General features: G+C 53.1%; 8 protein-coding genes and 2 non-coding genes across 10 annotated transcripts; 7 read left to right on the top strand and 3 right to left on the bottom strand.

Annotated features, from left to right (window-relative positions):
- The first annotated feature begins 1 nt into the window (after nt 1).
- On the top strand, nt 2-1,810 carry P170DRAFT_440905 (glutamyl-tRNA(Gln) amidotransferase subunit HER2). Its single transcript, XM_024850182.1, has 4 exons — nt 2-154; nt 224-539; nt 608-783; nt 837-1,810. The coding sequence occupies exons 1-4, from the start codon at nt 16-18 to the stop codon at nt 1,709-1,711; spliced, it is 1,506 nt and encodes a 501-aa protein (XP_024699961.1). The 5' UTR covers nt 2-15; the 3' UTR covers nt 1,712-1,810.
- An 8-nt stretch (nt 1,811-1,818) lies between these two features.
- On the bottom strand, nt 1,819-4,276 carry P170DRAFT_290312 (SPRY domain-containing protein). Its single transcript, XM_024843238.1, has one exon. It carries the CDS (start codon nt 3,870-3,872, stop codon nt 2,013-2,015), a length of 1,860 nt encoding a protein of 619 aa, XP_024699960.1. The 5' UTR covers nt 3,873-4,276; the 3' UTR covers nt 1,819-2,012.
- Nucleotides 4,203-4,290, bottom strand: P170DRAFT_t194. The gene has a single exon. It is a non-coding gene; the product is annotated as a tRNA-Ser (tRNA).
- A 904-nt stretch (nt 4,291-5,194) lies between these two features.
- P170DRAFT_t193 lies at nt 5,195-5,282 on the bottom strand. Its single transcript has one exon. It is a non-coding gene; the product is annotated as a tRNA-Ser (tRNA).
- A 948-nt stretch (nt 5,283-6,230) lies between these two features.
- Nucleotides 6,231-8,202, top strand: P170DRAFT_393111 (snoRNA-binding rRNA-processing protein ENP1). Its single transcript, XM_024846007.1, has 3 exons — nt 6,231-6,725; nt 6,813-7,057; nt 7,127-8,202. The coding sequence occupies exons 1-3, from the start codon at nt 6,354-6,356 to the stop codon at nt 7,986-7,988; spliced, it is 1,479 nt and encodes a 492-aa protein (XP_024699959.1). The 5' UTR covers nt 6,231-6,353; the 3' UTR covers nt 7,989-8,202.
- Nucleotides 8,203-9,252: 1,050 nt separating this feature from the next.
- hacA (transcription factor HAC1) lies at nt 9,253-10,645 on the top strand (the record flags this gene model as incomplete). The annotated part of the gene is made up of 2 exons (XM_024851142.1): nt 9,253-9,455; nt 9,544-10,645. The coding sequence occupies 2 exons, from the start codon at nt 9,253-9,255 to the stop codon at nt 10,643-10,645; spliced, it is 1,305 nt and encodes a 434-aa protein (XP_024699958.1).
- A 248-nt stretch (nt 10,646-10,893) lies between these two features.
- P170DRAFT_513805 (putative SNF7 family protein Fti1/Did2) lies at nt 10,894-12,116 on the top strand. Its single transcript, XM_024855146.1, has 2 exons — nt 10,894-11,036; nt 11,151-12,116. The coding sequence occupies exons 1-2, from the start codon at nt 10,992-10,994 to the stop codon at nt 11,733-11,735; spliced, it is 630 nt and encodes a 209-aa protein (XP_024699957.1). The 5' UTR covers nt 10,894-10,991; the 3' UTR covers nt 11,736-12,116.
- A 345-nt stretch (nt 12,117-12,461) lies between these two features.
- P170DRAFT_368185 (uncharacterized protein) lies at nt 12,462-15,115 on the top strand (the record flags this gene model as incomplete). Its single annotated transcript, XM_024844844.1, has 7 exons — nt 12,462-12,658; nt 12,740-13,240; nt 13,299-13,823; nt 13,896-14,034; nt 14,094-14,170; nt 14,244-14,317; nt 14,412-15,115. 7 exons carry the CDS (start codon nt 12,462-12,464, stop codon nt 15,113-15,115), a joined length of 2,217 nt encoding a protein of 738 aa, XP_024699956.1.
- Nucleotides 15,116-15,382: 267 nt separating this feature from the next.
- P170DRAFT_480404 (3-oxoacid CoA-transferase) lies at nt 15,383-17,625 on the top strand (the record flags this gene model as incomplete). The annotated part of the gene is made up of 9 exons (XM_024853773.1): nt 15,383-15,671; nt 15,739-16,023; nt 16,136-16,322; nt 16,383-16,684; nt 16,737-16,816; nt 16,882-16,913; nt 17,027-17,144; nt 17,206-17,427; nt 17,491-17,625. The coding sequence occupies 9 exons, from the start codon at nt 15,383-15,385 to the stop codon at nt 17,623-17,625; spliced, it is 1,650 nt and encodes a 549-aa protein (XP_024699955.1).
- A 1,765-nt stretch (nt 17,626-19,390) lies between these two features.
- P170DRAFT_450696 (putative MFS transporter) lies at nt 19,391-22,659 on the top strand (the record flags this gene model as incomplete). The annotated part of the gene is made up of 11 exons (XM_024851141.1): nt 19,391-19,453; nt 19,511-19,607; nt 19,668-19,937; nt 20,004-20,088; nt 20,148-20,213; nt 20,899-21,048; nt 21,101-21,362; nt 21,425-21,823; nt 21,888-22,208; nt 22,279-22,505; nt 22,572-22,659. 11 exons carry the CDS (start codon nt 19,391-19,393, stop codon nt 22,657-22,659), a joined length of 2,028 nt encoding a protein of 675 aa, XP_024699954.1.
- Nucleotides 22,660-22,688: the final 29 nt, after the last annotated feature.

The following is a 22,688-nucleotide window of genomic DNA, read 5'->3' as shown; positions in this document are numbered from 1 at the left end:
CCCCGCCTCTTCTCAATGTCCCTCTTGCGCGAGGCCGAAAGGTATCTCGCCAAACAACAGTCCCAAGCTGCCCTCAATGCCTTTATAACTCATTTGCAGCCCTCGGGCCCGTGGCTGGACCGCGTCAAGGCCGCCGATCGTCGCCGAGAGCAAGGTTTGCGATTTGTCCCAACTCCCCCCGTCTTGCTCTATGCAGCTAACCCAGGGCGCCCTTCTGTTTCAGGAACGTCAAAATCCCGTGTGGACGGCCAGTTGATCTCCGTGAAAGATAACATATGCACTCGCGACTTCCCGACGACATGTGCCTCAGGAATTTTAGACCGATTCGCCAGCCCATCGAACGCGACAGTCATCGAGCAATTGGAGAGCGCCGGGGCCATCGTGGCGGGGAAAACGAATCTTGATGAGTTTGGCATGGGATCCCATTCCATCCATTCGCATTTCGGTCCGGTTGGGGACCGGTGCAACGCAGAAACCCTGTCTGCTGGTGGCAGTTCGGGGGGCAGTGCCGTTGCCGTCGCCACGAACCAATGTTATGCGTATGTCAGTCGCAAAGTCAACCTATACTGAAATGTTTGCTGAAAAGGAACTGGTGCCTGGCCTCTAGAGCTTTGGGGACCGACACGGGTGGCTCGGTTCGGCTTCCTGCCGCGTACACGGGGACGGTTGGCTTCAAGCCTTCTTATGGACTCGTCTCCCGATGGGGTGTGATTGCCTATGCTAACTCGCTGGATACTGTTGGCATCCTGGGGAAGAATGTAACCAGTACCCGTGAGATCTTTCGTAGGTCTTCCGTCCTTCGCCCTCTCTCGAAGACTCGCACTGATCGGCGTCAGATATTTTGAACCAACACGACCCGCGCGACCCGACAAGTCTCTCCCCGGCCTCGCGTTCTCGGATATTTTCACATTTAGATACCCCGTCTCTTGCATCTCGAATGAAGTCCATCCCTTTGAAGATCGGCGTGCCTGCTGAGTATAACATCTCGGAACTTGCTCCTTCGATTCGCCAGGCTTGGACACGCTCTCTGGCCTACATGCAACGGCAGGGGCATACCATCCACTCGGTTTCTCTTCCAGCTACCAAACTGGCATTGTCTGCATATTATGTACTTGCGCCTGCCGAGGCATCCTCGAACCTGGCAAAGTATGATGGTGTCAGATATGGGACTCGCGCTGCTCCCGGTGGTGGCGCACAACCGGATGATTACCTGTATGCCACGACTAGGGGTGATGGGTTTGGCAGCGAGGTTAAGAGAAGGATTCTGCTCGGGGCATTCAGTCTGAGTGCCGACGCAATTGACAATTATTTCATACAGGCTCAGCGCATTCGGCGACTCGTTCAGCATGATTTCAATGCGGTTTTCGGTGCGGAGCAGCCCTTAGCTCCTCGTCAAACCGAGTCCGACCCTAGACCAGAAACCTTTGGTGTAGATGTTCTAATGTGCCCGACTGTACCGTCAACCCCACCTCGCATATCCGACTTGTTGGAAGGTGATACGACGGTATCCCCTTTAGATGCGTACACGAATGATGTCTTTACCGTGCCTGCAAGTCTAGCTGGTCTCCCAGCATTGTCCGTCCCAGTCACTGTGGACGAAGGCATCGAATCTACCGGGATTCAGATAATTGGCCAGTACGGCGACGATGAGCTGGTGTTGAGAGTGGGGGGGTTGTTGTTGGAAGGAAAAGATCTCCGACCAGTCTCTTGATGTATAAAACACCCGGAATGCATATAGTTTGATCACGGAGTCACTTCGGTTTAATCTGATATCATAGCCACGCGAATGTCTTGCGGGGTTTAATGTTCTTTTTGTTTATTTGACATCCATTTCAACGGGCCATAACTGGTTTACATCGATGGAGAGCATATTAAATCCCAAGGGGTTAAAAAATAATAGCCGGTTGAAGCTTTATTATACCCGAAGCTGAATGAATCACTCGCGTGAGCCTATCTGCAAAAGAGTCTCATACTTCGAACGGTATGTGGCCTTAATATATCTCTCTGGAAAATCAAGACATTTCAATATCTTCACCAATAGTCGTATTTTCTGGCACAGTCGAGGGCGTTGCCGCATGGGGCGTGTCTGCGGTGTCGACATTCATTGTACTGTCGAATGTGATATGGCCAGGGCCCAGTCCAGGATCTAGCTCTGGTACCTCGCTGGTTCCTTCTGGGACTGCGTTCTCGATAGTTGCGGGTTCAAGCTTGGAACTCGATGCCAAGGCAGATTCATATGCTGCCCCGACGCCCGCCTTGAGGACTTCAGAGCCCCCTACCGGTCCAGAACTGGAACCATCCATCTCAGAATTACCGACAATATCGCCATCAACACCGCCCCACAGGAGCATTGCTTCGACCTCGTCAACAACATCAGCCACGACGTCCTCCGCTATTTGTTCGTTGAACCGGTCCCCAATAGCTCGAATAGGCGCTCCACTCTCCGTGTGAGAAGGTGGGCCAAACCACCAGGGACCTTCGAAGCGGCATTCAACTGCACCACCGCCGTAACAGCTCACGGCAGGATAGTAGCCAATCATCCCATCGTCTGCGTTCTCCCGCTCTCCGAGTCCAAGGTTATTGGTGCCATTAGCAAGACGACTGGCCGGGGGAAGGAAAGCGTATAGTTCTTTGAAAGGCGTGCCCATTTTGACACCATTTTTGAATATCGTGATGCTCGAACCGGGGAGTGTCCGCAAAGATGCATCCTCCGAGTTCAGTGGAGATGGTGGCCCGAATGTTGGGGTTTCTTTAAGATTGAAGGCATAGTCGCGCAAGTGTTTCGTAGGGAACACATTCGATTGTTGCCAGCAAAAGTCGGATTTATAGTGGAATGGAATTCGATCACGAATGATGTTGACAGCCGAAGGTGCTTCTGCGTTCGGCGCGCTGTTGTCGTCGGTGGCTGGATCATAGGTCCCTTCAACTATTTTCTTATGGAGCGAAAGAGGCGGAAGGGAAATGAGCATTCCAATGACATCGCCTTCCCGGATTGCCTCGCCCTTTGGGAAAAAATACTCGCAGCGCATTCGATTCACTACTTCGCCGTTCACATCCCGAATGCCGTAACCATAACAATCAACACCAACGTTCACGTCGACATCCGCCTCTCGCCTAGCGAACCCCAGACGCACGTGGCCCCTCGAAGATCGTCCAAGACTTCCGCTAGAAGGGTCGGTGTTTATATCGCTTACCACGCCGCTAATTATACGGGCTTCGTAGTAGAAATTCCCTTCCCGTGCGCAAACGTTGGCGCGGGCGGTGTGCCATGGATCATTGGTTGTGACTGCAAGCGCATCCTCGCTGAAGAGAATCGCTGCTGGAGAATCTTCGAAACTAAACCGTGCCTGGTACGGACGAACATCGGTCTGACGGTATTTAATATGAGGGAAACCCGGGTCAGCAATGGCATAGCCATAACGAAACCCGTTCTTATTAGTGAGCTTGTCAACAACCTCATAGAAGGCCCGAATCTGCCCAGTCACATCTGAGGCTTTCTTATCCACGAGATTCAGTTGACGAGGCTGGGGAGGGAGAAGATCTGATGGTCGAGGTTCAGCGAGCAACAACGGTCGAAGGATATTCAGTTCCGAACTGGTAAGGGCCGTATTTTGGACAGCCACTGCTTTCTTTTTGGGGGGGTTTTCTTGGTCCATCCCCTTCGCCTCACGTTTCTTGCGACTGTCACGTTTATTGCGCTTTGACCTTGCAGTATCAGCCTGGGCTGATGCATTTCCTTGTGATACAGGCGATGATCTCGCATTCGCGTCAGACAGTGTCCCATTCAAAAGGGGTGTGCCACTGGGCGGCAAAATTGGTGAGTTTATGTTAGACGAGGGCGCAGAAGACCCTGCTGGGTTTGCTGATGCCATGACGCGTAAATGTTGTGAGAAGTAAGGTATTGAAATCCTTTGGGGTAGTTAAAGCGGAATAAATTGGTTGGAATACCGTCACGGCAAACGAGAAGAAACTGGGGTCGGATTAATGCTGGCAATCCCATGGCATGAAACCACAGAGAAACACGAGTTTTACCCTCCGCACTGCACTGGCGCGGGATGTTAGATATTATTATCGTGGCTGCACGAAAGAACGACCAGGGAAAGGCTAGATAAAGAAAGGTCTTACACTACCCAACAGATACGGGAGTATAGACCGCCTGCTGTTCATGTGCCCTGTCACGTGACTGTGGGACGACCAAAAAACGACAGCTGCAGGATTCGAACCTGCGCACTCGAAAGTACACGCTCACGAAATAGCAGGCGTGCGCCTTAACCACTCGGCCAAACTGTCTCTTGTGTAACACTCGCCGAAGAAAAGAAAACCGACACCGGACGGAAAACCGATGATATATCTATTGGCGCTGTCGAGTTTCGGTTTTGCAGTCTTGGGGAGTAGCCTGCGGAGCCACTGCGGAACGTTGGTGAGGCCTATGATTAGTAGGTACTGGATGGGCACGAGAAGAGGAGGGACGTATATTCAACCTCCAAAGCGATTCACTTGTTCGGTTCTGCGTCGGAAGTAACCAGAAACAAGGACTAGCGCGGCGATCCAAAGGGATAGATAATATTGACGAAGCTATCAAATGAATGCATGCCTCCAATGATTCGATAATTGATGGTCAAGCCATGGGGGTTGAATACCGGAAAGGGAGTAATTAAGCGGTGAAACTCTTGGGCTGGCTCATCCGTGCGCTAACTGCCCATGTATAGGGTGGTGATATGAGATGATACTTGAAGAAACAAGTTCAGACTGTCTTCTTGATTAGTGCTCTGGGCTTTGGTGGCAACAATAATCATAACCACGCACTAGGACGGAAGGCAGTAACAATGTACGGAGTTTTGGAAATATAGTCCATGGATCCAGCAAGACTATCAGCCGGTACCGACTCGCTCGTCCTTTGTTGATAGTGGCCACGCCGGGAAGCCATTGTCCGTCTGTTTTTATTCACTTCTGTTCTCTCTTCTCTGTACCGCTTGTTCGCATTGGAGGAAAGAACTGGGTTTCCTTGGACGATGCTAAATGTTGTTGTCCCCCGTACATCGGCCATGGGAAGAAAGCCATGTCAAGAGAAGAGATAGTGTGTATAAAGAGGGAAAGCATAAGTACTTCCCCAACAATGACCACATCTTAATTGATATATATAGAGTAATTAGAAAAGGGAGCGGAGCTATTGAAGATAAAAAATAAGTAATCCCGACAGCTGCAGGATTCGAACCTGCGCACTCGAAAGTACACGCTCACGAAATAGCAGGCGTGCGCCTTAACCACTCGGCCAAACTGTCTTACGTGATGGGATCCGAGAATAATATCAAATGGTAGCCAAACTAATGGGTACCATAAATATCTACTTGGGCATGTAGTTAGCCATCCGAGATACTGAGAGTGAAGACAATAGCAACCTGGGTCCAACCCCTCCCCGTTTTATGTATAAAAGGCGTTTTCTACATAGATAATATAGTTCATTCACTCGGCAATCACACACCCCCTTCCCTTGTTGACTGATGCCCACAAAGCCAAGGAGCTGTTGTTCGCCCTTCTATATGAGAAATCAAAGACCTGCGCTCTCATACCTCTTCCTCTCAACTCAACCCACTCCCTCCTTTTTCTCAGCCCAGTCACCTCACCCGTTTTGCGTCCTGCGTCTTTTCTCGACGCAAAGCTCTACATTGCTTTTCGAACCGAGCTCCAAAAGTGACGATTGATAACATCATGCCGTTCTATTCCAGGAATAATGACAATCCAAACAGTGCATGTCGCAATTGTGGCTCCATGAGCATCGCATCAGGAACTGTCCGCAGTTACCATGTGGGGATTGTCACAGCAAGAAGCATGAACTCGGAAATTGTCCAAAGATAAGCAATGTGAAGCTCGAGGGGACAAGAGCATGTTTGCTCGACCCACGGAGCTACAGTACGCAGTAGAACCACGAGCGGCCGATAGAGCTTGGATACTACTCCGTAGGTCGGGTAGTCTCGAGCTGGTTGATATCGGATGGCGGTGAGCGTCTTGGGACAGGATTCGTTGGTCCAGGAGCGGGCGGGGTTGTAAAGCGGTGAGTAATCTCACCAATAAATAAGAGCGCTTTCAAGGCGGTCTGCACAGAGTTCGGGCATCGGCGGGTTTAAAAAGGAAAAAAAAAAAATTCCAGGGTGGGGTCACATGATCCAAAAATTTACACACAATTTCTAGATCACGCCTGTATGAGCAAAAGCTACACGATTTGAATTCACTGGCAGGCGACCCCGCAAGATACGGCCGTGCTTTGCTGTCATACGGCAGAGATTTATCTCATCCCGATCTCGATACACTCCTTGTTTCTTCCCTCTCATAAGACGTGAGAAGGATTGTTCACCATGCCGAAAGCTACGTCTTCTCGTTCCGCTGCCGCTCGCAGGCATAACCCGTTGGCCGAAGATATCATGTCGGCGGGCCATTTGCGAACCCAATCTAGCAAGAAGGGAAAACGCAGCCCAGGGGAGGACCAGGATCAGCACGATGGCGAGCGGTTTGTCGATGCGAAAATGTCTCGGAAAATCTTGCAGATTGGGCAGGAACTGGCAGATGAGGATGCAGCTGAGCGCAGAGCGGCAATAGGATCGACTGGGGAGAACGTGAACTCGGCTTTCAACTTCGATTCTCGGTTCGAAGATAACGAAGCTTTATCAGACGACGAGGAGAAGTTTAAAGAGGACCAATGGGATGATGAAGAAGAAATCGAAGAAGTGGTATGTTAACCTATGTGTTCCTGTTCACCTTTGCTTCTATTTTCATCATACCTATTCTCTGGGAGCGTATGTCTAATTCTCCTGAAGGAGGTTGATCCGAATGACCTTGATATGTTTCACAAATTCATCCCCGGCGGCGATGAAGACCCAATCTTCAACCCTAGTGGACAAGAGTCTAATGGTCAGAGCACCAACCTGGCCGATCTCATATTGGAGAAAATTGCGGAGCACGAAGCAAAGCAGTCGGGGGATGGTGGTCCATTCATCCAGGGTGGAGGACTGCCAGAAGATGCCGTCCAGATACCGGCGAAGGCCGTTGAAGTATATGAAAAGTATGTATTTCTACGGACCGATGGAATATCCCCGCAAAGCTTCTTGGACCCAGAACTGACTGAGAACAGGGTCGGCATGATCCTTTCGCGCTACAAATCCGGACCTCTTCCCAAGCCGTTCAAGATTCTTCCTTCCGTACCCAACTGGCCGACTCTCCTTTCCATCACTCGTCCCGAGTCATGGTCCGCAAATGCTGTTTACGCCGGGACCCGAATCTTCATCTCATCCAAACCGGCTGTTGCTCAGGAGTATATCTCTACCGTCCTTCTCGACCGAGTCCGGGAAGAGATCTACGAGACCAAGAAACTTAACGTGCACACCTACAACTCGTTGAAAAAGGCACTGTACAAACCCGCCTGCTTTTTCAAGGGGTTGCTGTTCCCCCTTGTCTCTAGCGGTACCTGCACCCTGCGCGAGGCTCATATTGTCTCATCTGTCATTGCACGGGTCTCCATTCCTGTCCTGCATTCCGCCGCTGCATTACTTCGCATGTGCGATCTCTCTGCCGAACAATCTTCGCGGTCCCTGGAGAGCACGGGCGCGGTCAACATGTTTATTCGAGTCTTCCTGGAGAAGAAATACGCGCTCCCCTATAAAGTGATCGACGCCCTTGTCTTCCATTTCCTGCGCTTCCGAGCTAATGACGGCGGCGAAGATGCCATGATGACCGATGGTCCCGCCAAAATGTACAAGCTGCCTGTCCTCTGGCATCAGTCTCTGCTGGTTTTCGCCCAGCGCTACCGCAATGATATCACCGAGGATCAGCGAGAAGCGCTTCTAGATCTGCTCTTGGTTCGTGGGCATAAGGATATCGGCCCCGAAGTAAGGCGAGAACTGTTGGCTGGTCGAGGGCGAGGTGTGGTGGTACCCGACCCTGAAAAGCAAGGTGCCCTTGATGCCGGTGATGATACGATGGATGTTACGCTATAATCGATCAAATGTTCGTTTTGGGAAGGGGTTTAAATCGAAAAGTCGCATTTTCTTTTCTTTTCTTTCTTTCTTTCTTTCTTTTTTTTTTATCTTTTTTTTGTTGATCTTGGGGAACATCGTGACATGGATTTTCTGCGCACCTTTCTTTGGGTCGGGTTTTATCATGAGGTATACTACGATTGGGAGAGGCGTTAGTTCTTCGTTCTTTTCTTTTCTTTCTTCCTTTTTTTTTTTTTTTTTTCGCCCTCGCATCTTTCAAATTCAGATATACATATCTTCCAATGGCATTTATGATCGACGGCTCTGCGCAAGCTGACGAGGTGTGGTTGTAACCAACAACATTAAGGATTCAGTCTGCCCGACACCGGCTGAGGTGGGGCGCACCTCCCTTCTCAAGGCTGACGGAATAATCATGCAATTCTCCGGTTACTATTAATACATCAATACCGACCACCCAGAGTGCACACACAGGGCTACCTACGCAGTACCTACCTTACGGAGTACACTCCGTCACTACTCCGTGTTATTGGCGGTACCTTCTCCGTAGGAGTTTGTAGCGTGGGAATTCGCTGGACTCCGAAATATGCCGGAGAGTCCTCGAGTCGAAGGGGGAGTGATTCAGGGGGGGGGATAAGAATTACCAAGTCTCAGTCAGACTCTCAGGTCTCCGAGAGTGGCGGAGGGCCGACGGGGCACTTGACTCTCCGACATTCGAGACATTCGAGACCCAGCGACCGAGTGGAACCGGCGTGTCGCAGGTTGAAGAGCGGCGGCCTTGGACGGTCCAGAAAGGGCGAGCCGACGGGCGAAAATTACCGGGCGGTACCCCCTCCATACCGTCCGGGGGGGCCAAATACCCGCGCGATGAAAGGGCGCACAAAGGGGGGTCGCGGGGAATTCCAGGGCGGCCGGGTAAGATTACCGTTTCGTGGCTGACGACGGCGACTCCGCCCCCTTTACTCCTTGCCAGCTGCAAGGGGGCCGGGCGGATGTGACCACGCTGGCCTTTAAAAGAGTCGCCCCCTCCCACCTCCGTCCAGAGAAGACACTCTGGCTTCCTCTGCCTCTGACCACCTGTCCTTTCCCTCGCCTGCCCCCAATTCAGGCATCCGTTCAGGCAACCCCGAATTACCCCGTGTTCCGGGGTTGTCCACTATGACCGCCTGCCCTCCGCCTCTCTCTCGCATCTGACCCCGCCCTGCCATCTATCCATTGCAATCACTTCACCGCGCTCTCCATAACTTCTCCGTGAGACTGGTTCATCATGGAAGACGACTACTCCGTCGACTCTTTGCCCGGGACCCCCGCATCGGATGTCCCGGTGCTCACCGTCTCCCCGGCAGACACCTCGCTAGAAGATCTACTCGAAGACTCGCCCGACGTCAAGTCGGAAGAGAAGAAGCCCGCAAAGAAGAGGAAGTCGTGGGGTCAGGAACTACCAGTCCCTAAGACCAACTTGCCCCCTCGGTATGTCTCTTAACCTCCCTCCCAAAACTGGCCTGCCCCCCCCCCCCCCCCCCCCCCCGGAATTGCACGCTAACAAAAAGGTATGCAGAAAACGGGCCAAGACTGAAGACGAAAAGGAGCAGCGCCGTATTGAGCGGGTTCTTCGGAACCGCGCCGCGGCTCAGACCTCCCGCGAGCGGAAGAGGCTCGAGATGGAGAAGCTAGAAAACGAGAAGATTCAGATGGAGCAACAGAACCAGTTTCTGATGCAGAGATTGTCCCAGATGGAGACCGAGAACAATCGTCTCAACCAGCAAGTCGCCCAGTTGGCTGCCGAGGTCCGTGGCTCGCGAGCAAACACGCCGAAGCCCGGATCTCCCGCCAGTGACTCCCCGACTCTCACTCCTACCCTGTTCAAGCAGGAGCACGAAGAGCTCCCTCTTGAGCGTATCCCCTTTCCGACGCCATCCTTGACCGACTACTCCCCCACTCTGAAGCCTTCCACTCTGGCTGAGTCCTCCGACATGACACAACATCCTGCAGCGGTGTTGTGTGACCTGCAGTGTCAGTCGTTGGACTCGAAGGAGAAGGAAGCGCGCTCCCACTTTTTGACCTCGCCTCAGGCGTTCCAGGTCACGCTGCAGATGACGTTGCAGCTCCTCTTTCTGACGATGACTTCCACCGCCTATTCCACGGTGATTCGTCCGCTGAGCCAGATTCTTCAGTCTTTGAAGATGGGTTCGCCTTTGACGTTTTCGACGGCGGAGATCTATCAGCATTTCCATTTGATTCTATGGTTAATTTCGACTCCGAGCATGTCGGTCTCGAAGGCACCGAGCCGTCCGACACCCTTCCGGATGAGGCTTCTCGCAAGACTGCTAGCGTGCAACCCAGCCATGGCGCGTCCACTTCGCGATGCGACGGGCAGAGCATTGCAGCTGGCTGTTAGCGAGAACCCGTGCCGGGAGTCCGTGTCGGGGGCCGGCGCCGGAGCGACTGGCTGGACTTGGGAGTACTTATTAACCTTCGCGTGGGCGATAGACCGCCTGGAGAAGTCGGGACGACGCAAACGAATTTTGAGTGGTTTGAAATCAGCGCAAAACGGTCGGCGCAATCGGATTGGAAAGTCCCCTCGGGGTACATGGAGTTCTAGGAGTTCAACAAACAACGGCGAGACGTTGACGTCTCTGCTTATGGGCAAGGAAAGCTGAGGATTCGGTTCTGTACAGTAAAGCAAAACTATTTTTTCCCTAATATCTATTGATTTAAACCTATTCACCGAATAATAATATCTGGCACTGTCGCCGGGGTTAGCCCGGATTGTGGCACATCTTGCGTATGTCGAATACGGAGTGTATCGTCCCTACGGAAGGAAGAGAAGGCGGTCTGGATGACATTGCCACGCGCAGCCCCGCCCGTTAGTACTTTGTCTCTCAATTCCTTGCCATCGTGCTCTCCACACGAGTCCCCCGTTTTCCCGTAGGTTCATTAGGCTGCACACACTCTGTCTCCAATCCCTCGAATTTTCCTCTTTTTTATGCTACAACTATCGGCAACATGGTTCGAAAGGATCCCATCTTTGAAGCTCGTACTAATGTCAAAGTGAGTGGTCCCTTCTCTCGCCGCCTCGTCCTGTTTAACCTCCCCCCCCTTCCCCAGGCTGCTTCAACCCGGCGCCGAAACATACACTCCGTTGGCTGACTGTCTTGATTATAGTTGCACTCCAATCGACTCAAGAAAGAAGCTGCTCGTGCCGAGTCCACGTTTAAGTCCGAAAAGGCAAAGGCCGACAAGGCGATGAAGAATCGCGAATTCCAGATCGCTCGCATCCATGCCTCTTCGGCCGTACGCGAGAAACGAAGACAAGTGACACTCAGGGCAGAGGCGGCTCGTGCAGATGTTATTATCAACGAACTGAAGGCCGCACAGAGCACTCGGGACACGTCTCGCACACTTGCGCTGGCATCGCGAGGCCTAGATGCGGCGTCGAAGAGTGTCAACCTCGAGACTTTGGTGTCTCATGCCAACAACTTCCTGGCTCGCTCGGAGGATTTCAAAATCGCCAGCGGCGCGATCGAGGACGTTGCGCAGGGTGTTTCCATGCAAGAATACGGGGCGGAGGGCGAGGCGGATGTGGATCGCCTCATGGAGCAACTTGCCGACGATGCGGGTGTAGATATGCGCATGGCTTTGGAGGCCGACACGGCACCCAAAGAAGATGTCAAGGATCAAAAACAAGCCGATAGCGAGCTCGAAGATGGTCTAGGGGCACGGCTCAGAGCTCTCAGGGCCGCTAACTGAGGATCCTTTCATTGTGTTCAGCTCTCCTCGCCTTCCCCGGCCTTTTTTTTTTCCGCTCTTTGACCTACCAAAAGAAGGCAGCAGGCAAGAAGCGTGCTGTCTTATTTTCCCGTCCCATCTGTGTGACCTTGAGGCTGCACTGTCGATGCAAGCATGCCCACAATAATGATCAATGGACATTTACGAAGTTATGCCCTCGAAGTTTTACTATCCGGCGATATCATAATAGCTTCCTAATCTCATTATATCTAGAGAGCTATTTGCGTTCTGAAGTGCTTGTGGCGTTTTAAAGGAAACCTGTATTTATCTGTTGATCCGGCAGGGCTCTCTCTCTCTCGGGGTTTGAATAGAATAAACCAGAATGAAGCAAGCTTTTAAAAAAAGGAGAGGAAACATACAGTAAGATAGAGTAAGACAAAATGAATCAAAAGAAGAAATTGAGGAGAAAGCACTCCCACTAGTCACGGAGGGCCAAGTTATGATCATCGACGGTCGCACGCATCTCTGGGGGCGTCCACCGCCGGCTCCCGCGGCAAATCGCCTCTCGCGCCGGCAATGCTCGAATGGTATGTCAACCTCCGTTGCATATCTCATGATTCCTTCATATCAGAAATTGATCGACGAGTTGCAATCCTAATTGGTGAGCAGGGGCAAACCATCGCGAATGTATCATAGAGACATCGTTAGAGACTCGTGAGGAACCCATGCATGTTTCCTGTCGAGGAGATGGAGGATCCGCTGGCTGCATCCAACCTTGACAAGGCACCCCACGCTAGGCGAGCTGCATGCCTTAACTGTAGAAGGAGCAAGATCCGATGCAATCGAAGCCGAGGTGATGATGCATCTTGTGACAAATGCAAGCAGGCCAACCTAGAATGCATTGTGCCCAGTCACCATGTCGGCAGGCAAAAGGGTGTCAAAAAGTAAGGGCGGATGAATCCCCCCCCTGTCACCGTGATCCGGTATACGCTCGTTGCAATACATTAACGACCCTGGGCTTCTAGCAAACGAAAAGGTCTTGAAAAGGCGCTGCATCAGATAGAGGAGGCCATTAAGCGACCCAAGTCCGACGAGTCAGGATCCAGTGCCCCCCAGAACATCATCTCGAACCTTCAAGACCTGCTCAACAAAATACAGGGACAGCGACTACCCAGCGAGACAGACGACCCGTCCGAGGATCCCGATCGATTTCGAGCCGTTCAATCCCCTCATGAGATCAACGCTGGCGACGGACTCTCCTTGGACGATGCGGAAAACCCGCTGCAGTTGCTCGCCCGCGCATCCGACCTCCAACTATCACCTCCGAAAGCGCGTGCGACAATCAAATGGCCGTCCTTAGGCTCGGTGGAGCCTGCCGGCGCCCCCCGGGACAGCCTCGATGGCAGTCTCACTGCTGCGAGGTCCTTCTTTGTTCCCGCCAAGGCAAGGCTGGATACCGGCCCAGACATGGATCCCATTGATCTGGGGCTCGTGACTTTGCACGAGGCCGAGACGCTGTTCTCGTTGTATGTTCGAGGGAGGGAGGTCAATATCACATTCCGGACCCGGGCTGACCTCTTTCAGTTTCTATCAGAACCTGGCACATACTCGATGGGGCCTTGACCCTCTTGTTCATACGGCACAATTCGCGCGTGCCCAATCCGCTTTCCTATTTACTTCGATTATGGCGGCGGCCGCCTTGTTCATGCCTTCTGCTGCTGCACTATCCAAGAGGCTATCCAGACACTGCAAATCATTGGCCCAAATGGTCATCACTGAGCGTCTCCGGTCGGTAGAGATTGTTCTCGCGTTCATGGTGAATGTCCCGTGGATGGCCCCCGGAAGCTGTCTAGGCGATGATGATACATGCTATTACATAGCCATGGCTCTGACCGTTGCCCTAGACTTGTCCTTGAATAAGATCGTGCTTCCATCGACCAGTTTTGAAAGTAGTCTTCTCAGGAGACTGGCCAAGGCAGATAGTATCGATGCCAGGAGAGCATTGAGCATGGATGGGTTTGAAGACGTAGACCCAGCTTCCGAGTGGGGTCAGAGACTTCTGAGGAGAAGAGAAAGGGTTTGGATTGCGCTTTTTGTGCTTGAAAGAGGGTACGGTGGTCAAGTGTTGTGCTGGGAGAGCCGAGGGGAAAGAAGCATTGCATGCTGACCTTCTGAATATAGCGTTTGCTTGGCTCACGGGAGAAGTTACACGGTTCCCCCAACCTCTCTAATTAGGAACTGCGATAAATGGCATGTTTCCAACTTTGCCGACTCTCGTGATGGGCCGTTGAATTCGATGGCAGTTCTCCGTCGAAATTTGGTACGTTCTTTTCCATGCTGCAGGTACCGGTCATCGCTAACCCACGTTCTGCCACCTAGGATGAATTATTCCACAGAGTCAGGTCTAACTGCGACAGTCACCAGATCGCTGACACTGGATCCGAAGCTGCCCAATCGTACGTTCTCCTGGATAGATTACCTCGTGGATGGAACCATTCTAGGACAACATGAGCTCATGACAGGCTTTAGGATCAAAACGATGATAGAAAGCTTCTATGACAAGTGGTATGAAACCTGGGCACCGGCAATTGGAGAAGGTCAAAGTGAGTACTACTGTTCTGCTGGGGAGAAAGGAATCAATACTATACATCCACTACAGATTCATAACGCACTAACACCGTCAAACCTACTCGAAAGCACACTCTCTTCCGCCTTACGTCGAAATCTTGGTGACCCATACTCAGTTGTCAACGTATGGAGGCGTGATCAACCATCCAACGGCGCCGCTCGAAGTCAAGCGGTTCTTCCGCGCTGCTGGTCTCTCATCGGCGTTGAATGTCTTAAGGGCAGCCATCCAGGGCGAATCGCGCCTGAAATCCATGCCCAACAACACCGTGATCATGATATCGTATGCCGCCTGCTCTGCGCTCAGTCTCAGCGAGATGCCGGCAGACAGCCGGTCCAGCCTGGCCCCCAGTGTGCGGACTCTGATCGAAGAAACTGCCGGCGTCCTGGAGCGGATTGGGGCAACGCCAAACCACCGGAGCGGTGCATCCTTCCTGTACGGACGCTTCTTACGGGAGCTCGTCCGGCGGTCCCCAGGAAACCCGGGCGCTCCAGCCCCAGCGGAATCCCACGCCGTAACCTCCACCGAGAGTCTCCCGCCCCCGTCAACCCTGGATGGGTACGGCCCAATACCTTCCTCGACGCAGCAACCATTTGAAGCACCTTTGTTCTGGTCCGAGCCGCTGCAGTTCTCTGCGATGTCGGATGACCAGATCGTCGATGCCGTGAACCGAGCGGGGACGGCATTTGGAACGAGCGTTCCCGACGTGCCCCTGGACGACATGATGAATTGGGAATGGCTTGACCTTGGCAATCCCACGGATTTTAGCTTCTGAGGCGCCTTGTGCGTGCGGCGTTAGACCAGTCGTAGAGTGAGCGTGCGGCGTAAGACCGAACTCCACCCCCCACCGGTCGGCGCCCAGAAGTAGGCCCGATGGCCCGAGGGTCTGTCGTCATCTCGCCATCTCCGAATCCCTTAAACAAAACACTTGCTCCTACTTCTAGGCCGACTGCAGACTTTTCCCCCTGCGCGGCTTGTTCCCCTCTCCCATTCGTGCTCCCCCGTGATTCAATTCGATCCGTCTTGTTTCAATACCGCGGTGATGGCGACTCTCCGGGTTTCGGCGTCGGCTTGCTCGCGAAGAGCCCTGATGGTGGCTCGTCCGCAGATTCAATTGGCAACCCGTCCCCGAATATGCGCGCGGCCCTTGCTGAGATCGAAAGGGGCTGGGTATCTTGGATACTCGACCGCCGCCGCCGAACGGCCTTCGCTTGCCCCCAAAATCGACCGCAGTGCCTCGAAATTGTTCAAAAATGCCGACGAAGCCGTCGCCGATATCCAGAGCGGATCGACGATCCTTAGTTCCGGGTTTGGTCTCTGTGGTGTCGCAGGTAACCAGGACCCTTGTCCTATCATAAAATGGCATCTGGCAGGAGAGCTGACGCCCGACTCTACCAGAAACACTGATCTCTGCCATGCACCGCCGAGGAGCCGAGACCCTTCATTCATTGACCGCGGTGTCCAACAATGCCGGTGCCCCTGGGAAAGGCGGACTTTCTACGTTGACACAAGCGGGCCAGGTCAACCAACTGATTCTGTCCTATCTGGGAAACAACAAGGCGCTCGAGAAGAAGTATCTCACCGGCAATATCGCCATTGAATTGTGCCCTCAAGGCACCCTGGCGGAAAGACTGCGAGCTGCAGGAGCTGGCATTCCTGCGTTTTTCACTCCTACTGGTGCACGTAAGTCGTCGCCCCTCATCCGTCTCCTCTTTTCCCAGAGACGGGGAGAAAGGAAGTAAGAAAATTGCATGGGAGTGAATGCTAACGCCGGAATGATTGCCTGGCACCATAGACACCTTCCTCCAAGATGGCCAAATTCCTGTCCGTTTAGATGAATCCGGGAAGGTGGTCGAAAATGGCAATCCTCGCGAAACCCGATTGTTCAACGGGAAGACATATCTGATGGAGACAGCGCTTCCTGGCGACGTGGCCATTATTCGGGCATGGAAGGCGGATGAGGCTGGCAACTGTGTATTCCGGTAAGTGCAAGCGAACCCGACTCTTGTCCTCTCAAGATTCTGACTCTTGTGTGAATATAGCTACACTACCAAGGCATTTGGCCCAATCATGGCGAAAGCGGCCGCCTTGACCATAGTCGAGGCCGAAAACATTGTTCCCCTCGGCTCTATAGATCCAAATGACGTCGATTTACCGGGAATCTTTGTGGACCGAATTGTTCCTGCTACCGACGAGAAGCACATTGAGATTAAGAAGCTGCGGTCGGCTGACGACGAGAGTGCCCTCAAGACGGCGAAGGATGCCGCGGCGGCTCAGCGAAACCTCATTGCAAGGAGAGCTGCAAAGGAGCTGAAGCAGGGCTACTACGTGAACCTGGGCGTCGGTAAGTTACGTCATGCTAGCCAGTACCAAAACAAACGCTGATATGGAGGTAGGAATTCCCACGCTGGCCCCGTCCTTCTTGCCAGAGGGCCGTAAAGTTTGGATTCAATCGGAGAACGGAATCCTAGGCATGGTAAGTTGTGTGCCCGCTAGAAGCATGCCTTCTGACACGAGCTGGATGGCTAATCGTAACTCAAGGGACCCTATCCGACCGAGGACGAGGTCGATGCGTAAGTGCTTGTCCCTCTCATTAGTGATGTCAGGCGATCGTCGTCGTCGTCGTCGTCGTCTTCCCCCTCCCCGCGACAAAGGCTAATTTGTTTCGCTCGTTTTCTTCGTGAAGGGATATCATCAATGCCGGGAAAGAGACCGTCACTCTGGTTCCTGGCGCTGCCACGTTCGATAGCACCGAGTCATTCGGCATGATTCGCGGTGGACATGTAGACGTGTCCATCCTGGGGGTTCGTTCGCCCGAAACCCTCGATTCCATTCGCGCTCCGCTCATTTGCTAATTAACCGCAGGCATTGCAAGTCAGTGCCACCGGAGATCTGGCCAACTACATGATCCCCGGAAAGGTGTTCAAGGGAATGGGAGGAGCCATGGATTTGATTTCCAACCCCGACAAAACCAAGATCGTGGTGGCCACCAGCCATACCGCCAAGGACGGTTCGTCGAAGATCGTATCCGAGTGTGGCTTGCCTTTGACGGGCGCCAAGTGCGTCAGCACGATCATCACGGATTTGGTGAGTTCCATCGCAGACCCGACCACCAGGAGTTGAGATCTAACGTTGAGGATCAACCAACAGTGTGTTTTCCAGGTGGATCGGACCAAGGGTGAATTGTTATTGACGGAGCTCGCCCCGGGAGTCGAGGTTGAAGAGGTCCGGAGCAAGACCGAGGCGCCGTTCACCGTTGCCGAGCAGCTCGAGTTGATGGAATAGAGCAGTGGTCATGCGAGATGTAAATATAGAGATAGTAGTAGCGTGTCCGATAGGAAAATGGACGAATGACCCAATCATCTCCCGCGGCGCAGCGTTGTTGTCCAAGCGCAAATCCGACAAGCACCATTGGCGGTCTTGTCGTCCGCCCGCCCAGCACTAGCGACTGCTAGATCGACACTAGAGCGCCGACGACCAGTCATGCATGGCCGCCAAGCTTTAGGCCCAAGCCTTGGAATCCGGGGTAAGGATATTCTGGCTTCTCCCTTTCCCCCCCGGTCGGAGTAAGCCCCCTCCTCTCCCCCATCTGCTTGATGACCAATTCCATTCCTTCGAAGATGCCGTCCCGCATGCTGCTCCGTCGGAGGTAGAAATGGTGCCCGACTGGAACTGCGTGACTTGCTCCTCGACAGCTTTATCTATCTTCGCCTCCCTCACCGACCTTTCCGTCTTACAGATCTCATTCTGGCTTCTCTTTTCCCGTTCCTGGTCTTGGTTTCTCAAGGTGACACAGCCATGGATTCTGCCAATACCTCCGGCGAGAAGATCGAATATGCCCGACAAGACGCCCCCGAGAGCCTGTCCAGTGGCTACACGACCGAGGAGCGGCTGATCCGGAGTCTGCTGTTGAAGTTGGACACTCGGTAAGCGCACGCACACCCGAGGTGGGCACAAATGCCCGGACCATAGACAGATGGCTGACTCGGGAGGTTTTCGCCTCAAGACTCCTTCCCATTCTAGCCGTGCTCTTCCTATGCTCCTTTCTCGACAGAACCAACATTGGCAATGCCAAAGTGCTGGGATTTGAGGAGGACATCAATATCTCCAACCATCAGTATGATATCGGCTTGGCGGTGTTTTATCTCACCTATGTCTGCAGGTCAGTCTGAGGAAATGAATTTCAATCCAATTCCTCAACCCTGTCCACACTAACCTTGTCTCCGTTGTTGCTTTTTAGCGAGCTTCCAAGCAACCTGATCATCAAAAAAGCGTCCCCGAAAATATGGCTGCCATTTCTCACTATGATCTGGGGCATCATCACCATGTGCTTGGGCTTTGTCAGGAATTTTGGGGATTTCGTCGCCGTTCGCGCCCTGCTCGGGGCCGCGGAGGGGGGACTGTTACCGGGAATGGTGCGTGATCACAGCCATCCTCTCTTCGCATCCACTAATGTCGCGCAGGTACTGTATTTATCGTCCTTCTATCGACGAGGTGATTTGGCCTTGCGGATCGGCCTGTTTTATACGGCGGCATCGTTGTCGGGAGCATTTGGAGGTATGTATTGCCTTTCCATGGAGCATCGAATGCGGCTCGACTGATGCATAGCAGGGCTCTTGGCCCGTGGATTGGCCGAAATTGGCCCGCGGGGTGGTCTGGAGGGATGGCGTTGGATCATGATTATTGAAGGCCTGCTGGTGAGCTTACCTGGCCAAGTTCTTTCTCAGCTCTTTCGCAGCTGCTAATCGATCTCTCAGACGTTCACATGCGGCGGGTTGAGCTACTTTGGTCTTCCCAACAGCGTGGAAACGGCGTCCTTTCTCACTCCAGAAGAGCGGCTGCTTGCTCGCCAGCGACTTGAACTTGACAGTCCGTCGGTATCCGAGGGGTAAGCTATATTACACAGTCGTCTAGACTCCCATAGGGTCAACAGCGACAAATTTGTGATTCATCTGTCGAACCCTTGCTCACCTATGGAAACAGGACGCAGACGGGCGAGCAAGAAACTATGCGATGGTCTGAGGTGCGCCGAGGCGTTTTCAATTTGCAGATGTGGCTCTCGGCAACTGCCTATTTCGCCATCCTATCGGGCCTGTACTCCTTCGGATTATTTGTAAGTACCTTGGACCGGATCATCGAGGGTTTGCTAATGACTGATGGTGGTGGCCAGTTGCCGACAATCATTGATGAAAGTGGCTTTGCGCAAGATGCGAATCAAGTGCAACTCTGGACGGTGATTCCGTACGCCGTGGCGGCAGTCTTGACCGGTATGTTGCCTCTCTCTGCACTTTGAGACGTCCCAACTCATAGCGTTACGTGAACCCCAGTGGCCGTGGCTTTTCTTTCCGATCGTTTGAAGCTTCGAGGGGTCATCATGCTGTTTACCCTGCCTATTGCGATCGCTGGATACGGCGCTATTGCCAACATCGAGACGCCCAAGGCCAAGTACGGAATGACATTTCTCATGGCAACGGGCATGTACAGCAGCGTTCCCTGCATCTTGGTGTGGAACTCCAACAATTCGGCAGGGCACTACAAGCGAGCCACCACGTCGGCGATGCAACTGACGATTGCAAACTGTGGTGGGTTTGTTGCCAGTAAGTGCATACCCGCGGACAGCCTCAAGTGGACCGAAGGTGACGAACTGACCCGCCTGGCTCCAGCGTTTATCTATCCCAACAAGGACAAGCCCCAGTTTCATCGGGGCCACACGGTAGTCTTTGGGCTTCTCATCTTTGCGTGGTTTATGTGGGTGCCCCGCTACTTCTGACAGAGGCAAGATGCACTAACCCAACCTCCTCGCCCAGGGTTCTGCTGAACGTGCTATACTGTGCCAAGCTCAATCGTGATAAGCGACGAGGCAAGTATGCCCAGTACGCGGGATACAACGATGACCGTGACCCCGAGTTTAAATTCGTGCTGTAGTTCGCCGTGGGACCAGGAAAGGTCGAGTTGGCTCGGGAGGAATTGGCAACCACGCCTGTCGGTCGAGATTCAGGACCTAGTATATACAGATCCTCACAATGCAACGGCGTGAGAGGCGTCGCAATGAATTGCCGAGGAAAGTTGAGCAGTCGGCGAGGACAATTTCCGCCAAGTAGAAATCGCACCAATGGAGAGAGATCGTCCGGTGGATCTCCTGAGGGGGCGCGACGACCTCCAAGATAAAGGCCGATCGTCTCCTCGTCTAGTCGGCATGATAACGGTCCAGATACTGGCCTGGTGAGGCAAGATGGAGTCTCCTCTCCGGACCCCCGCCGGAGTCGATTGAACCGTCGGCACAGATATTTAACCCCCTCTCCTCCCGCGCAACCTGACATGTCTGCACGCAGCTGGAGTACTGCGGTTCTTTCTAGCCCATCGCTGCAGAATAGTTCCGAGGATGCTTGGTCGGTTGCTAGTACGAGCGAGTTCCGTGGCGGCCGCCTGCGCGTCTCTTGTCGCCGGTAGCCCATGCCTTCCCTCGTGGTCCGTGAACGCATGTGGGCTCTTTTCCGAGTCCATGGCGTATCTGGACCGCATATATGACCCTATTACCGGTTATGTCTATGCCCCCAGCGCAGCAACAGCGTTGCGACACGATACCCGCACGTCGGCGTGGTATGCTGTTGGTCTGCTGGCTCGCAATCAGGGTGACGATGTCTCCCAGGCCCTGACGATCATCGAGAACGTCATAGCGGCCCAATTTAAGAATCCCGACAGTCAATGGTCTGCAGTGCGCTTCATTCCTTGTGACGCCACAACTGACAACCATGACCAGGTACGGAGACTACGAGAAATATCCAGAAGAGCCGACAGTGGGCAGCGCGGCGTATCCTCCACTCATATACGACACCTGGGATCCTAACTGGCGAGGGTTCATTGGAACGGCATTCATTATCGCCTTGGAGGAGTTCCCTCATCTAATCGGCAACGACATGACTGACCTTATGCACGCGTCTCTCTACAATAGCACGATTGGTGATAGCTACCGGGTCGGAGGCGTCGACGATGATAATCTCTATCCTTCGTATACTAACCCGGTAAGAAATCGTCGGACCGTCTCCTGCGCTACTCGGTTGCCTCTAATTGTTGTCACCTTTAGGCATTGATGCGAGCACTGATCAGCGGCTGGACGGGTCAGAAATTCGGCGATGACAACATGACCAAAGCGGGCGAGACGTACGCGAGCGAAATTATATCTCTCTTTGACCGGGCCGAAACGCTGTCGGAATTCAACAGCGCCACATACACCGGCGTGTCTCTGATTGCACTCACGACCTGGGCCAAGTATGCCGCCGAAGACTCGGTGATGAAGGAAAAGGGGAAAGAGATGCTCCAGGCCACCTGGACCACGATCGGACATCTATACCATGCATCGCTGAAGAACCTCGCCGGACCTTGGGATCGCTCTTACGGATTCGATATGCAGAAATATTTCGGCATCATGTCCGCCCACATCTGGACACTGGTGGGCAAGGACAAGTCTCCGGTGATTGACAAGGTAGTAGAACCCATTGTGCATTATGGACTAGTAGTAACGATATGCTGACGAAAGGTCCAACCAGGTATACATGATGTCTCACAACTCGGACTTTGCCATCTCCCCGCTCGTGGCCGTCTTGTCGGATTTCCACAATTCTTTTGTCCCGACATCAGTCGTCGATGCACTGAGGGCCTTTCCAGGAGAGCACTCGGTGACCACATCGGCCTACTCCATCCCCTACGACTCTTTCCCTCGGCGTGTCGAGGCATGGCTAGGGGAGAAAATGAGCATTGGTGCCGAGAGCTTCAACGAGACCGTTGTCGGCGGGCCGGCGGAGAATCCATCTACATTCAACCCGGCGGTGATCCAGTGGGACACCGGCGCAGGAATCGGTTGGATAGCTGTGAGTTATGGGGAAAGCCCGGTGATTCGAGGAAGAGGTATACCCGACTAATAAACTTGCGTTTGCTTAGCTGTATGCAACCGAAATGGCGATTGACGCCATCGCTGGTCCGGGTTATCTCAATCTCACGTATCCCTACGGAACAGAGTCCTCTCAGTTCCAGTTTTTGGTTTCTCCCTTCTCTCAGAAGAAGGATGTGACCGGCTGGGAAGATCTCCCGGGGCTAAAAGTCACCGTATCTGGAACTGTGGTGCCAAACCCGCAAGTGTCGTATAGTGCGAGTGACGCTGCCATTAAGTATGTGTCCCTGGTCATATGCCTGTGCTTTTAATATTGTTTCTGTGGGCTAATATGAACCATCAGTGATTTCCTATACTGGAATTTGACCCACGCGATACCTCGGAATAGCACTGCAGCACCGAATATCTTACTAGAGGTGGAAGTCGTGTGATGGAATAATCATAAAGATCGAAACATAGC

The sequence above is a fragment of the Aspergillus steynii genome (assembly GCF_002849105.1).
Source record: "Aspergillus steynii IBT 23096 chromosome Unknown P170scaffold_9, whole genome shotgun sequence".
In the NCBI taxonomy this organism is placed as follows: domain Eukaryota; kingdom Fungi; phylum Ascomycota; class Eurotiomycetes; order Eurotiales; family Aspergillaceae; genus Aspergillus; species Aspergillus steynii.
Note: the sequence above shows the minus strand (reverse complement) of the source record. Positions and strands in the feature narration are given on the sequence as shown.